The following is a 17231-nucleotide window of genomic DNA, read 5'->3' on the forward strand; positions in this document are numbered from 1 at the left end:
CGTGTACTGTATCATTATTATTGATTGAACAGAGGATCCCTTTCCGCCATGCTTCCCTGACAAGGACCACTTTACCTCCATTCAACAAATAAAACGATACAATTTTCATTTCCTTCTGTTTTTGCCTCTCTCAGCCCAGCATCCCTGAACAACAATAATGGCGTCAATGAAAAGAATCAAACTTCGGCTCTCATTCATGTCGTGAGGTATCATGTGATGATTGAACGCCGCACAAAAACGAAGAAAAAAAAATGCCTGCAAAAACTAACATTCGTCGCCGTACCAAACAAACATAACCTAGCAATTTGGCATCCCTGTTGGCGAGGGGAATGACACAAGAAGCAAAAAAAAGTATCGGTAATTGATCCTCGAGAGTCGGCGGCCCATTCACGGGCGCGCAACGGTTTCAATTACACAATTTAATTGATTCTCGTTAGGGTACCTGGCCGTTTTTGAAGGACGAAGCCCAGGAGGCAGGACCAAGACAGGAAGGGAGCGAAAATGTATATAATTTCCGCACAATAGAAGCCAACCTGGTCCTGGAGACGGAATCTCCTCTTTTTTTTGTGGTATGGCAGGGTTGCCAAACAATAATAACATAACTTAATTAAAAATTTTGAAGTCATGCTGAAGGAACAAAGTGGAAATTAAGCTGCAATTTTCTAACAATAAACAAATCAGTGAAACTGGCAACCCTGCCGCAATCACCGAACCGAGAAAATCCTGTCGCAAAAAAAAGAGAGGAAAATGCCGGTGTGCAAAAGCGTTTGACAATTGACAGATTTAAGAGGACTTCCACATTTGTGCCCGGTGTGGTTCCAGAGAGAGAGAGAAAGGGCAGCAAAAAACTACATTCGTCCCTGCCACACGGGGCCAGAACTGCGGGCACCGAAAGCAATGAGAAATTGCTACCGATTACGATCTCGGCGAAGAAAAATCTGACGGACCGTTTATTCGCGTAAACAGTTGGCTGGCTGGTTGGGTGGCTTGTGTGGAATTTCATTGGGTGAGCTTTACGGTGAAAGGAATGTTTGTCATGGGCTACGTTTCAATTTTTTGATAAATTTTGGTCTTCAAAAAAATGTGAATGTTTACATCGAATCACATCATCTGGTTTCACCAAGAATATTAGAGCCATTTTTTTAGACAATTACCACGTTTTTCAACAATTTTAGTCTCAAAGAATTGTCAAGAAAATATATTATTTGGAATTGATAAAATTAACCTCCGATCCCTAAGTTGCTATGAGGCACAGGTTCGATTCCCGCCTTATCCTTCTATCGGATGGGGAAGTAAAACGTCGGTCCATTTGCGTAAAAGAGGTTTTGGGTGACTCACCACACATAACCTTCGGACGCCTAGAAATGAGCAGAAACTTGCAACAGAGACCACAAAAGACCCGAGGGTCGTCAAAGTGGATTGCTTTGCTTTGCTTTTTAGAATTAACCTCACATTTCTGCCCATGATCGCATAAATGTCCCATATGCATTTTCATCATTTTTGAGTTATTGATGCTTCAAATGGTTCAAAATCGTGTGCTCTTCCAGAAGAGCCTGTAACATCCAGTACTTTGTTCTAGAAATCAGGAGGATATTCAGTTTTTTCGTGAAAACTCAACACGTAGCCTTATGTGTGGGACAAACTTGCCTTAAGTTTTTCTCAGCATGCTGTTTATGCATATGGGACATTTATGCGAACATGGGCAGATTAGCGGATAAAAAAACACAAATCAACAAAAAACTGCTTCATTGGACCTTCAAATAATCTCTAGTTATGGAAACATGAATTTCATTTGTCGGCTTAAAAGATGCTTATCAACAACAATCCACAAAACTATAAAATACTATTCCTACGGGCCCCTCTCACTTTGCACAAATATATATATATATTTTTTAAGCCAAATTACAATTATGGAAAAGTTACTGGAATTAAAGGAACAGCAAAAAATAGAACAGGGGAAAGTGGGGCAAGACAACCCTATGGGGCAAGAGGATCAATTGCTCGTGAAACGATATACACACACGGGCAATTTTCCTCTTGCCCATGTGGTCGTATTGCCCCACTATCCCTTAAGATTTTTTTTTTATCGTAAATGCTAATGCATTGAAAAATCGCAAATTTTTGTAACTTTCTAGGATTTCTTTTATGTTTTAAAATTTAAATATTCTAAAAGCTTCAGAGTAGATGGAAACGAAAATGTTTACTAGTTTAAAATCAAATAAAACAAACTCCAAATCAGTGGTTTTGTTTTTGCACAAGTAAGACAAATGCATATAATTGAAAATGTGCGAAATTAGTTAAAATAAGAAGACTTTGTTACTATTTCGGGTGCCAAACACTAACAGCGGAACTGGTGGAAGTGCGTCGGAAGTTATTTTCGAGGAACATTGGAAATTCGACTTCCACGAATATGGAGGCAAAAAAAAAAGCAAGAACAACATTCGAAAAGTGACCTTTAACGAAGAGTTCCTGTGTGTCCAGTTTCAGTTCCTGCCACATAAGATCCAGGACGGCGTTGGGGGTGTTTTGTATGGCCTTGCCGACAACAGTAGCTGCCGGGAGTTCTGCTGATCAAACAGATTCAAAACAAGAATTCAAGAAAAATGAAGATTCGAGTGGAACATAACGAGACGATTAGGATTGAGCCGTTTTAGAAGGATTCGTGTTTTTGGTGAGAGCTTTCCAATTTTAAATTTCAAGTAACCCTTACATCCACTCTAACATTCATACATTTCACTGAAGACAACTACGCCAACCATATTATATACGCGGTAGGGTGTTCCCTTGGTCGTTCGCTGTGAGTTGTGGATTGCCTGCTTCTCTAATGAAGGTTCGACTGAGGGGGCATGCTTATTAATTTCTCGTCGCTCCATACCCTCAGTGACGTGATGGGAGCAAGGGCGTCTATGCAAAGTGTCCCTACACCCGCTACAAATTTCTGGCGCTTGGGGAGGGAAGAGGGAAACCATTTTGATATAAGCGCCGGTATTTGTAGCACTAAAATTCGTGCAAAAAAACTTATGCACGTGGGTGTACAGATTACGGAGTAAAAGATGATCGAATTGTTCACCTAGCGCTCACATGTGTTCCAGGACCAAGTTGCCTGCGGGTATGGGGATCATACATACATACACATACAAGTTAGACAAATGCATATTTATTTCAAGTTTTGGCTTAAAACACCATTTCAAAATATTCCCAAAAAATCAGCGGGCAGAAAAAGCAATAGAATTTAAAAAATATACATTTTCCTGGAAAGAAGCTTATTCAATCGATTGGAAACTAATAACAGTTAAACCTCGCATAGTACGCAGGCGTTACGCTTTGTGTTACTTCGATTACTTAAAAACGACATAATATTTTTGCAATCTTTTTTATGCTGGTTGTAGATTGGAACAAGACGATCAAATTGATTCAAAAAGAATGTAAAAACATTATGCCGTGCATGAGAAATCGACGAAATACAAAGCGTAACACCTGCGCACTATGCGAGGATTAACTGTATAGACAGTTAAACCTCGCATAGTGCGCAGGCGTTACGCTTTTTATTTCTTCGATTACAGTCAAACCTCGCATAGTGCGCAGGCGTTACGCTTTGTATTTCTTCGATTACTTTGGAACGACATAATATTTTTGCAATTTTTTTAAGCAACTTGTTCGTCTTGCTCCAATCTACAATTAGCTTTGAATAGATTGCTAGAATATTATGTCGTTTTAGAGTAACCGAAGAAATACAAAGCGTAACGCCTGCGCACTATGCGAGGTTTGACTGTACTCTGAAACAGTGTTGTCACGGTTCGCTCACTCGAATCGTGGTTCAAACAATACGTCATGACGCTCAAGTGTGGTTCGCTCATGATTGCGAACTAAGCACGAGCGAACCACGATCGAACGCCTGCCGTGGCTCGCATGAACCCTTGCTCTCTCATCGCGAATGTGAGAGGGACCATCAATGAGTGGTTCGCAAGAAGAGCTAAAAAACAGCACTCAGAGAAAAACATTTCATGATTTTGACAACAAAAGGCTACGGCAGACGGCTTAAATGACTATGGATGGCTACAGAGCATGGCTACAACAACTCATTGGGATGTTCAGGGCCTTTCAACGACTCCCTGGCGTTAATATCTGTGGGTCTACCGCCGTAACAAGCATGAGGTCAGTGATTTTTTTTACCACGGATCATACCCGTATACTGCCCATGTTCACATAAATGTCCCATATGCAAAAACAGCAAGCTGAGAAAAACGCGTTTGAAGTTTGTCCCACACGTAAGGCTACGTGTTAAGTTTTCGCGAAAAAACTGGATTTCCTCCTGATTTCTAGAACAAAGTACTGGATGTTATAGGCTCTTTTGAAAGAGCACACAATTTTGAACCAAACTGGATCAATAACTCGAAATCGATGAAAATGCATATGGGACATTTATGCGATCAGGGGCAGTATAGCTGCCGTAAGTATGGTAGATTACTTTTTTTTAATGTTCTGGGTCATCCAAGGACTCCCTGGAGTTAAGATCTGTGGGTATACCATCGTAACAAGCACGAGGTCAGCGGTTTTTGACCACGGATCATACCCGCATAGCTCCAGATAGTACAGTAGACTAATGTTATACTATGTTGACATGTCCTGGGTCATTCAAGGACTCCATGTAGTTAACATCTGCGAGACTACCACCGTAACAAGCAAGAGATCAGCTGTTTTTTTTTTATCGCAATCTATTTTATCACGGCAGCTATGCGAGAATGATCCGTGGTCAAAAACCGCTGACCTCGTGCTTGTTACGATGGTATACCCACAGATGACAAAATATTTGTGCAATCATTTTGAAGCAAATTGTAGATTGATACAAGACGAACAAATTGCTTCAAAAAGATTGTAAAAATTATTGAGAAATCGATGAAATGCAAAGCGTAACGCCTGCGCACTATGCGAGGTTTAACTGTATATATATAATATATAACTAATTTTTTTAATTTTTTAATCATGTGGAACTTTAAGAAATTTTTGTTAAGGTTTTTGAATTTTAAGACCACAGATTGGAAAAGCCGTAAAAATATAGCAAACAAAATAATTTCATGAATTCAAAGAATGTGCAATTTTTGAAGCTAACAGAACTGTCCTAGTTCGATATTTTTGAAAAGTATGTTTCAAATTAAAATTCTGTATTTTTTTTGGCAGTGCGTGGCCGAATGGTTACACTGTCCGCTTTGTAAGCAGATGATTCTGGGTTCGATTCCCATCTGCTCCAACCTTCCATCGGATGAGGAAGTAAAATGTCGGTCCCGGCCTTGGTTGTTAGGCCGTTAAGTCAGTCCAGGTGTAGGAGTCGTCTCCATGCCATAAGTACAAACAACACACCAAACCAAGCCTACTCCGGTGGAATCGCTGGCGGCGGTTGGACTCGCAATCCAAAGGTCGTCAGTTCAAACACTGGGGTGGAAGGTTCCTTGGAGTAGAAAGAGGTTTGGGTGCTTTCCCCATTCAAGCCTTCGGACTCCTAGGTTCGAACAGAAACTTGCAATAGAGACCACAAAAGACCTGGGGGTCGTTAATGTGGATGGTTTGATTTTTTTGATTTTTTTTTAAATTTTATTCCCCCCTCACCCATGGATATCAACCAAGGTTGAGGGACAACAAATTAAAACATTGATGTAACAGATTTCTCATGTACGAAGATTTTTGAAGCTCTACCTAGGGAATAAAATGTTAGCTTTAGAATTTTTTTTATCAAATCTTCAGCAAATTTCGTAAAGGCTTAAAACATCACATTTATTAATTTTATACCGTTAAATATTTTTTTTGAATATATGACAATTTGATTAAAAATAAGACAATTGAAATGATTTTAAAGTATCTGTTGGGGGGAACCCTTTTATATTTGGCCTAAAATTAGGCGGCAAAATATTTTTTTTTAACATGAATAATTTTTAAAATATTTTAAATTTTAGGTAGAATTTCAGTGTACAGTCCTGCTAACAGTTTTTTTTAAATCGTAGGAGCTTAGAACAACTGTTAAACAGCAAAAAATCCGATGGTAAAATCGCATGCAAAAGTATGCACATCACCTTCGTCAAAAAATACACTTTATATTACACACATTTTTTAAACACAAAATAAGTTGCAACGGACGGGATTTAAACCTAGCGCCAACAGTAAGGATTGGAGCCTTAGCCCGCTCGGCCATCAGACAGATGAAGTGTAGAAAGGATAAACGCATATATAAGCTTGACATTTCGGACAAGTAGGTTTCCCATACTGATGGGCTATATATTTCAGGGTGTAATATTACACAGAATTTCATTAAATAATGCATAATTTATTCTACACCCAGGCCTTTTACACGCAGCTGGATTACTACTTTTTATGCTTTTTATGGTATATGCGGAGATCATTTCAGGCCAAAAACGAACATGGGTAATTCTCTACCAACTCACACGAAATCGGGAAAAGTTGCCCCGACCCCTCTTTGATTTGCGTGAAACTTTGTCCTAAGGGGTAACTTTTGTCCCTGATCACAAATCCGAGGTCCGTTTTTTGATATCTCGTGACGGAGGGGCGGTACGACCCCTTCCATTTTTGAACATGCGAAAAAAGAGGTGTTTTTCAATAATTTACAGCCTGAAACGGTGATGAGATAGAAATTTGGTGTCAAAGGGACTTTTATGTAAAATTAGACGCCCGATTTGATGGCGTACTCAGAATTCCGAAAAAACGTATTTTTCATCGAAAAAAACACTAAAAAAGTTTTAAAAATTCTCCCATTTTCCGTTACTCGACTGTAAAAATTTTTGGAGCATGTCATTTTATGGGAAATTTAATGTACTTTTTGAATCTTCATTGACCCAGAAGGGTCATTTTTCATTAAGAACAAAATTTTTCATTTTAAAATTTCGTGTTTTTTCTAACATTGCAGAGTTATTTTTTAGAGTGTAACAATGTTCTACAAAGTTGTAGAGCAGACAATTACAAAAAAAATGATATACAGGCATAAGGGGTTTGCTTACAAACATTACGAGTTATCGCGATTTTACGAAAAAAGATACTTTATGCGTTTCTCTTTGTTTCGTCGTCCGTGTCTGTCGCGGGTGACCATGAACGGCCATGATCGATGACGACCAACTTTTTCAAAACTTGTTTTCGTAAAATCGAAATAACTCGTGATGTTTATAAGCAAACCCCTTATGTCTATAAATCAATTTTTTTGTAATTGTCTACTCTACAACTTTGTAGAACATTGTTACACTCTAAAAAATAACCCTGCAAAGTTAGAAAAAACACGAAATTTTAAAATGAAAAATTTTGTTCTAAATGAAAAAATTACCCTTCTGGGTCAATGTAGATTCGAAAAGTACATTAAATTTCCCATAAAATGACATGTTCCAAAAATTTTTACAGTCGAGTAACGGAAAATGGGAGAATTTTTAAAACTTTTTTAGTGTTTTTTTCGATGAAAAATACGTTTTTTCGGAATTCTGAGTACGCCATCAAATCGGGCGTCTAATTTTACATAAAAGTCCCTTTGACACCAAATTTCTATTTATCACCGTTTCAGGCTGCAAATTATTGAAAAACACCTCTTTTTTCGCATGTTCAAAAAGGGAAGGGGTCGTACCGCCCCTCCGTCACGAGATATCAAAAAACGGACCTCGGATTCGTGATCAGGGACAAAAGTTACCCCTTATGACAAAGTTTCACGCAAATCGAAGAGGGGTCGGGGCAACTGCTGTGTGAGTTGGCGGAGAATTACCCACATCAATTTTAGATATCGGGAAAAGTGACAGGATTTGGTCTAGAAACGAGTTTTTTAAAGCAAAGTTTTCTTAGAATGTCCCCTACACAACCCTTTAAACAGAATTAAGTTTCATGGGGAAGAACCTAAGGAATTGCAAAATTCTGAATTCTGATCAAATTTACATTTTTGATAAATCAAATTTGACTGTTTATAGTGTTCATACTGACCCGCACTATGTGAATTCCATGATTTGATTGAAAAGAGAAATTACAAAGAACTGGATAAATTTAACTTGTTCGAAACTTCTTTAAAGTAAAGTTTTCTTTTAACGATTGATAAACATAATAATTTTAAATGGAATGCATGCATTAAATGAAACAGTTTTGAACTCAAAATATTGTCAGAAAAAATATTCATTCTTTCGAAGAATATTTATTTTTCAATTCCTAAATTTTGAAAAATTTCCCCCTTGGAAATTCAAAATAATCATTAACCCATAAAACCCGAAATTTAACACCCTCCACCAACGTTAAAACCAACATTTGCCAACAATATCGAAGGGGTGGAAGAAGAACACACCAAGTGGTATAAATTCCTGCCTTATCAACACGCAGCATCTTTGAATTGGCACCGATCAGCCACGCCGCGTCAACCGTCCTTTAATGTCTCCGAGGGAAGTCTTCGTCAATTGGGGTAAAGAACAATGGCAGCAGCAGTTTGAGATAAGACATTTTTCTCGCCCCCTTATGAATGTCGTTGGTTTTCTAGTGCATTGGCGTTGAGGGGAATACGAAAATGCAGTTGGAAAAGCATTTGAGAGTATGAATTTTTCATGTTTAATTTTCAAAAGAAAATATGTCATCTAATGATAAGTGCTTTTCTGAACTTAGACAAAAAAATACATAATCAAAATTGCACATTTGTTTGAGATACTATTACTAAGCTAATTCATCAAATGCATAAGCCTTGCACCCACAGTAGATTTCGGCAGCGGCAGTGGGTGGTCAACAGCAGTGAAGGCCAAAAGAGCTGACCAACCGATAGATGGATGCACTTTCTACCACACTTATTCAAAACGTATGCCATTAAGCCCCTCACAGCTCATATCTATTAGTTATTATGGGGTAATTTGTAAATTTATTAAATTTTCTATTCAAAAATGAAATAAGTTTCTTTTGAAAACATGCCATAAATATTATTAATATCAAATTTAAATAAATTTCTTCAAAGTACAATAATTACCAAATGACCCTTTCCGCGGTGGGCAGCGGCCAGAAAAATATTCAAATTTATGCAAAAGTGTTGCCGGACCATGGTTTCGAGCCAACCATGCCGACGGGGCTATGCATAGAACCCGACTGCATGGCCCATTTGCAACAAATGAAATATTAACGCAAAGAGAGTGTGTTCTGAAACATTAATAAAACAAAAAGCAAACTATTTTGTGCCGCTCCGCGTACATGGTGGGCCAGAGTATAGGGGGACGGATGGGGTGGAAAAAGCATTGACAAAATTAAAATTACATCAAAAACGAATCAGCAAATGAGAGTGATATAGCCTCACCACAGGCTTATTTTAATATGCTTTGATGTATGCAGAGGAAATGCCCATCATTTTAAATTATAAGAAAGTGACGATAATGAAATTCGTTGGTTAAAAAGTTATGTCATTATTCATGAAATAATTTCACAATTTTCTACAGCTTTTTGTATTTTTTCCAAGATTTCTCATTTTGTGTTTTTTTTTTTAATTTGAATCAAACTTTGCCGACGATCTTTTTGGCCCGAAAAAGCTATTTTGCATAATAAGTTTCTCGATACAAATTTGTTGCTGTCCTTACAAAATTGGTATGAATATTTTCGAAAATTCGTATCTTGAGAAGGAAATTTCTGATCAATTCGGCAAAGTTGAAGTAAGTCTTTTCAGAAAAAAATGGGTACACGATAAAAAATTCCCGATTTTTAACTCTTGCAGCCTCAGGAGATGGAAAAAGTTCGTATTTCTGTACATCTGTGTTTCTAACTGATTGTGATGATTCTTGTTACATTTGATCCGGACATCAAAAAAATTCTCCAACAAGGTAGATCCACAACAGATATATATTATTATTTTTTCAGTTTTGGTGTTAAGTCGAATTTCTAATCGAAACAAACTTTTGAGATTTTCTTGCTATAACTAAATAATTCTTCTAAAGTCCTTTTTAAAAGTGAGCCATGCTTTTGAACTTCTGAAAGAACCTGACAAAAAAATTACAAAGGTTCCATTATATTGATATAGTCCATTGAAAAATGAGGGCTAATTAGGTAGCACTTAAAGCATTTTTTTTCTCAGCGTTCAAATGTTGGATAAAAAATGCAATAAATCATTTGAGAAGAACATATTTGAATATTTGAAAATACGAAGAATTGACTCTTTCGTATAATTTAATAAAAGTTTTTTTCTTAGAAAAAACAGCCTTAAATAGTAACTCTAAAATGGTTCACTTTATCAAAATTTCACAAAAGAGCAGTTTAATTGTTAATTTAACTTGCCATTCAAAAATTTATTTCTGAAAATCACTTTTTTTAAAGAATCATAACCTGGCCGAAATTAAAACGTCTGTCATGCACTTTTGGTTCACTAAAATAAAACAACAAATAAAAAACAAGACGTTTTAGTTTTTTTTGTATAAAAAAAACTAACTTAATCCACCTACGTGGTTGATGCCTTCCTGACTTTTTACCAACAATGGGTAATATGAGTGGTTTGGACACATATTTCAGCTATTTTTTTTAGATCCAGAAAAATACGTACACACATATAACTTCAGTAATCATAACTCGAGACAGGGTTGCCAGATCAACAATGTTGTGAGCTCGTTAGAAAGGTTTTTCGATTACCTAACCAACGATGGGTCAGATGATGGATCCGGACATCGTTTACATACATTTAAGTGAGATCCGGCTTCCAAAAAGTACATAAATATTACTTAAGTGGCCATATCTCGAGACAGGGTTGCCAGATCTTCAATGTTTTGAACTCGTTGGAAAGGTCTTTTGATTACCTAACCACCGATGGGTTGAATGATGGATCCGGACATAGTTTTCATGCATATAAGTTAGATCCGGATAATGGTGAAAACACATTTTTATATATAACTTTTGAACTACTTATCGAAACTTCAAACAATTCACTAGAGATGTATGGGACCCTAAACCAAGTCGAATGCAACCGGTTTGATTAAAATCGGTCCAGCCAGTGCTGAGAAAACTTGGCAAGAATTTTGAACACATACATACATACACACACACACACATACACACACACACAGACATTTGTTCAGTTTTCGATTCTGAGTCGATAGGTATACATGAATATAGGTCTACGAGCTGTTTTTCAAAAGTTCAATTTTCGAGCAGGATTATAGCCATACCTCAGTGAGGAAGGCAAAATGCATTAAAAATCGTGATTTGGTTTCCATTATCCCTTTTTTCTGAAAAGTTATTCCCTTAAAAATTTGTCGAAAGAACCAAATAGATTGAAAATCAAAGATACAGATTTTTGAATATTTTCATATCACTTTTGTAAGGACAGCGGCCAAACTTGTATGAACTAGTATGAAGAAACCAATGAAGCAAAATGGCTACTTCGGACATCAGGAATAGGTATCGTCATCTGAGGGGAATTGGCACAACAGTCTGAATAGGGACAGCACGTTTCAGAGCAGTTGAATGTTTCAAATTTGGAAATGGATGTACCGTAAACCGGGGTGACTTTGATAGGATTTCAATTTGTTTTTGGAATATTTTCCTACAGGTAAGGTTTTTCTCAAGATTATTATTTTTAAAACATGTACTGGGGTAGGACACACAAAGTCCATGCACTATTTTGGAAAAAAAGTTTTTTCAATAGTATTTAGAAAAATAGTTACGTTAAAAATTCTTAGTTTTAATTCCGGGGTGACTTTGATATTCATAGGTTTTCTTGTTAAAATCATATTTAAGATGTTCAAACTTTATTTGTACGTTAAATGTACCATCACTAAAGTAGCTGATGAGTTTTTAAGAAAAAAAATCTATGTTTATATTTAGTTAACTAAGTTTATAAGCTTTTACATACAAATTTTAGGTAAAATTGTTAAAAAGTCGGAATTTTGCCTAAAATTTGTTTAAAAATAGTTTTGTTTCTAAAATTATTGATTTATATTGCATTTTATACTGAATTCGAAGCACGAATCACAAGTTTACACATTTTACACGAAATTTGTTCAACTGAAATTGCCTATAAATTTGGAGATATTTTTTAATTGTGTTTCAAAAACACATATTATTTATTATTTACAAACTTATTTAATCTTCTCCTAGTGAAAAATTGTCCAAAGAATCCGAAAATGCATTCAGTTTTCCGATTAAAAATCATGTTCATTGAGAAAATTATGACACTTTGAGAAGTTTAAATAATGACTTTCATCAACATTTTCTTAACTATAGTTAACTAACTTTATAAACTTTTCAATATTTTATGAAAAATTCTTCTTGAGATACTTTGAACACTTCTCTACCACGGTCAGTATGTTTCTAAACCATTCCTTACGTATTTTAATTGTACTCTTCATTTTGCGGAAAAATCGCAAACCTATCAAAGTCACCCCGGCTATCAAAGTCACCCCGTTTTACGGTACACATTTTGTTGCTCTAAAGCTGGTCTCTCAGAAACCACTCAAAAATATCAAAATATTAGGCTGCAACATTGCTAAAACAGCTGTCCTAATTCGCCCCATGTGTCCCGATTCACCCCAGATGACGGTAGAAGTTTTATACATTTTGCTATGTTTATTATTATTCATATATTTTATGTCAGTTCTAAATTTAAACTAAACAGAAAATAAAAAAAAAACACCAAAATTTTAAAGAGATTAGGAAAATAAACAAATATTTTGATAATACAGAGGACTCTCTCGTTGTCGATATTGAAGGAACCGTCGAGAGCGGGAGTTATCAAATTATATAACGAAAAATCAAAGCAATCTATTTGAAGGGACTGAAAAATGTATTGAAGGCTGGAGCAATATTGATATCGAGAAGGTCGATAACGTCCACTGTAATCGTAAATGTTCAAAAATCTGTAGCTTGAGAAAATAATTTGTGATCGATTTGGGAAATAAACAGGAAAAATTCTTACTTTAAACATCAAATTCTAGCAAAATAATGTAATTGGGCCAATATCGAAGTGTAACCATAAGGCTTTCTAGTGAGTAATTTACCAACACATTCAAAGTATGTTTACATTACAGCTGGACGTTTGATTGCATCAGGTTTCCTTTCTCTTTCTAGCAAAAGTTTTTTGTCAGGCGACCTCTAGCTGGTTTTTTTTGACTGACCACTCGATATGTCAGCCTACATGCTCCGCAGGGCTGTGACAGCTTGAGCTCGATCATTGTTTGCATCAGGACACTGTGACGAGAAGTTCGTCATTTTTGGGTTAAATTATATTTTTTTTTCACTGGGCCTAGAAAGCCTTGTAGAGTCTATCCTTCTCGTTCCTAATGAGAGCGTTCTTTTATTACGTAACGCAGTTGTGAGGGTGGGAGGGGTCCAAAGCCGTGTTACGCTCCATACAAAATATATAATAAAATCATTTTTTTTGCGTTACGTAATAAAAGAACGCTCCCTAATGTAAACATCAACTGACGTGAGAGGGATATATTAGTTTAAACCAGCCCGGGAGCATGTTGATAGCTCCCATACAAACTGAGCGTACCCCGCCATCTTGGGCCCAGTGGGCCTAAGATGGCGGCCTTCGATAATATCTAGCAAAACTTTTGAAAATGGCGAATAGTTTAAATAAATATAGTTTTTGCCTTCTTTTGGTTTAAAACGACAAAATTAGTATTCTGGAATATTTTTTTTTAAACTTGTTTGGAGATACGCCACTTTCAAATATGGCAAAAGCCGCCACGAAAAAAAAGTTTCCTATGCAAATTTTGCGTATTTGCGTATTTAATGGGCGGCCCACTTGCCATCTGTCGGTGAATACGACGACGAAGTTGACTTTATAGCTGTCGGCCACCATTGCTAGTACCAACCACTAGTGTCTTCCTTTTTATCTACAAGGACTTCGCCGCCCTGGGCTCCTAAGTGTATGAAAGTATGGCACGGAGCGACGGCGCCGAATACCCATATTTACACAAAGAATTGAATACGCACAACTCACAAAAACTGTCATCTTAGGGTCCGGTTGGTTTAAACCCTCCGAAATTGACCCATTTACATAGTTTTGCTTGAATTAGAGTTCTGCGATCCCATTTTAGTCAAAATTAAAAAGTTGAATGTAAACAACAAAATGCATTTTAAAAAAAAATCACCGCCATTGTGGCCGCCATCTTGGATTTAAAAATTCTAAATCATTTTACCGTAGTTTAGGGGGTCATATCGATAATCAAAAATAAGACAACGAAAAAATATTTTTTTGTGGTTCGGTTATCCGAAGATTTGACTTTTCGAAGTGAATTAGAATAATCGAGCCTGGGAGATCTGGCAACGCTGCCAGCTAGCACGGTTGTTATCGCGACGCGCTCCGTGGTAATTTTATTTTTAAATAGTGATATTTGAGTGTATATATCATAAATCGGGTATCAATCGTTTGCAAAAGTTGTGTGTTATCGCTGTGTTATGAAGTGTTTTGTGTTCTAATCGTTTAAAACGTATTTTCGGGTGATTTTGTTTTGCTCCATGACGGGGCCGCAGAATGGAAAAAGCTCCGGTGGACTGGTGGACAAGAAAAGTGACAGTTGCCATAATTTGATGCTATAAAAGCTTCCACACGAAAAGCTTCCAAAGCGAAAAGTCAATGCGCGCAGTGATGACGATTTCTAATTGAGATAAAAATCTAGCAGATGTTTCGTTCCGAGTAGCACAGACTTTCTGCTTGTTGTGATTTTGAATAAATTCACTCCTCCTTTAGGAAGTTTAGCAGTTTTGTTTTCCAAAATAACGATATTTTGAGGTGTTTTGTTCATTTGTTTTGATGTGTGCAGTGTTTATTTGCCGAAAAAAAGGAAACAATAACAACAATAAAATTATTTTAAAAATTTGTGCATTATTGATCATTGTGAAAGTAATAATGAGTTGTTCGTGATCTGAGCAAAGATAGTGGTTTAGGCAGCGAATGTTTCCAGAAGCGATTTTTTCAACTTTGCAAAGGACAACTATTTCGCCAAGCTACCGTGGCCGTGAGGGTACGGGTCGCCTTGTAAGCGGAAGGTGATGGGTTTGGCTCCTGTCTGGCTCGGAAAAGCCAGATCCCTTCAAAGAGTAAAGAGAGAGGAAAGACTCAAATCGAAAGAGAAGCATCGTCAAGGAATTTGGTGAGGACTTTCCAATTACATTATATTTTATTATTATATATTATATTTTTATTATATATTTTTATATGACCGCACACTAGACACACCCTACAAAACACCAATGCAATGATAAATCGGAGCGTTTGGTACGGTATGTCCACGCTGTCCGTTCTCAGAATCCTCTCTGCGGTAAACACAACGTAGTAGGGCTGGCCGCTTTAATTTTTGTAATACATTTTCGGGTGTTCTCGAATGTACTGCAATTATTAATAATGACAAGAAAAGTGCTTGGGGCGTAATCTAATCACAAGACTTTCCAGCATGCTTTCATCGGACTGGCTGCGTTTGTGTTAGATTAGATTAGATTAGATTAGATGAATTGGAATAATCGAGCCTGGACTGTACAAGAGAAATTTTTCCTATATTTTGCTTACTTTATCTATTTCGAGATTTAAGGTGGTCCTTTCAAGTCGGAATGCCAAATCGTGTCACAAACTACTATTATTCACGCACTCAATTGTGGACATAGTTCACGCTCCTAAAGGCATTAATTTCCAGCCAAATCGGATACTGGAATGTCCTCGCCTTCGCCACACGCCCAAACTAGGGACCTACATATAGGCTCTCTAGCCCAAACAATCGCACAGGGCGGATGATTAGCCCATTAATAAATTCTTTGTGCTCAGACCAGAAGTCTCGCACTTGGGAGGAAAGCGCGCGTGCAGTAAATTTCATGCAATGTGTCCGCCAAATGAACTATGGTATGCCATCCGGCGGAATCACCAGCAGCAGCGGGGTTTCGGAAGTTGGCTTCCGGAGGAGAGGATATATCACCCGAAAATGAATCTTCGATCGATGCGGTGCGGATGTCCGGGACATGCTGACTGGTGGAGGGGGACGTTTGTGTCTTACGAAATGTTTTGGCGGAATTTTGGAAGAGAAGTTTTGGTTGCAAGCGTCGCTAATATGCATTACTATAAGTTACAACTTTGTAGAACCCCGGTAGTTATTACATCTCAATACGCTCTGCGATGAAGGATCGGTAGGTACTTACGTTGTGCAGCTTGTAGTACAGGCCGCAGGCGTTGCAAACAGGTTCGCCGCCCTGGTTCCTCCGCCAGAGCGTCGTCGTGGTCGTCTTGCAGTTGGCGCACGACGTCCCTGCCCGGCGCGCGGCGCTTTGTAGTGACTGTAGTTGAAGGAAGGAAAGACAAACATTAATCTTGTGCGGGGATGAAAAATATGCTAAAAGATTACAATGAAGCAATAGTGAGGTGTTTGAAGTTTGGTTGAATTGTTGTCTAAATAGTCGCCGCAACAAACGAGAAGTCCAAACTCCAGGGATTTCTAGGATGATCTTGGACACCCCTTTGTACTTATCAGTAATGTAGTTTACTTCAAAATCCATGTAAAGCTACAGCAAACCATGTAATTTCCAAGCAATTAAACGCAACTGTTCGATCACTTTCGTTGCAAAAATTGCACAACATCACACCAAAGTCACTGCAAAACATGACTCAAACTGTCGTTACACATTCATTAGGCGTACTACCCAATGTTTCAAGTTTTTTTTCTCTCTCTTCCAGTTGTCAGCTGTCAGTTCAATTGTGGTCTTTTCTATTTGCCATGCTTCGACCTCCGGCTGCAGAATCAAGTGCAACAAATTATTTAATGACACTGGTCGTCGTCGTCGTCGCATTTCCCCTCGTAGCAAGATGTTCAAGTTATGACCATGCAGGGGAATCTGGAATTACTGGTCCCCTCGAGAGAGTGAGATATGAGGGGGGAATTAAAGTTGTGTGTGTGACATTGACTCAAAATATCTTCGATTTCAATTAAAGATATGTGGTTTATTGGGATTTAATTGCCCGGGACGATTGAATCTTTGATGTGTACTTTATTTTGAGATTGCTTGATTTCCAATCGTTTTTATTCGAAATCGTAAATGGATTTCATCTTTGGCTAGTCATCCGGCGTTGAAATCTCACCGTGGAATGTGAACTAGATTCTCACCCGCGTGTGTAGAAAAGATTGATCAATCATTTATTACCTATAGCTTAACACGCTCAAGGGAAATCTACAGCTGTCCCGGGTTCGGAACGGTGCTTCCCGAAAAACTCACCCGTCATGATCCACATCCAGGCCGCCGCCTGTCTGCCAGAATGACTTGGCGAG

General features: G+C 37.6%; 1 protein-coding gene across 1 annotated transcript in view; it reads right to left on the reverse strand.

Moving 5' to 3' along the window:
* LOC120432036 (GATA-binding factor C-like) overlaps nucleotides 1–16499 on the reverse strand; it is a 22479-nt gene extending 5980 nt beyond the window's left edge. Inside the window, exon 1 of the mRNA XM_052706574.1 lies at nucleotides 16111–16499. Coding sequence (XP_052562534.1) covers nucleotides 16111–16464 — 354 coding nt within the window. The 5' untranslated portion in view covers nucleotides 16465–16499. The remainder of the gene's footprint in view (nucleotides 1–16110) is intronic.
* Nucleotides 16500–17231: the final 732 nt, after the last annotated feature.

This window comes from Culex pipiens, chromosome 1 (assembly GCF_016801865.2).
Source record: "Culex pipiens pallens isolate TS chromosome 1, TS_CPP_V2, whole genome shotgun sequence".
Lineage (NCBI taxonomy): Eukaryota > Metazoa > Arthropoda > Insecta > Diptera > Culicidae > Culex > Culex pipiens.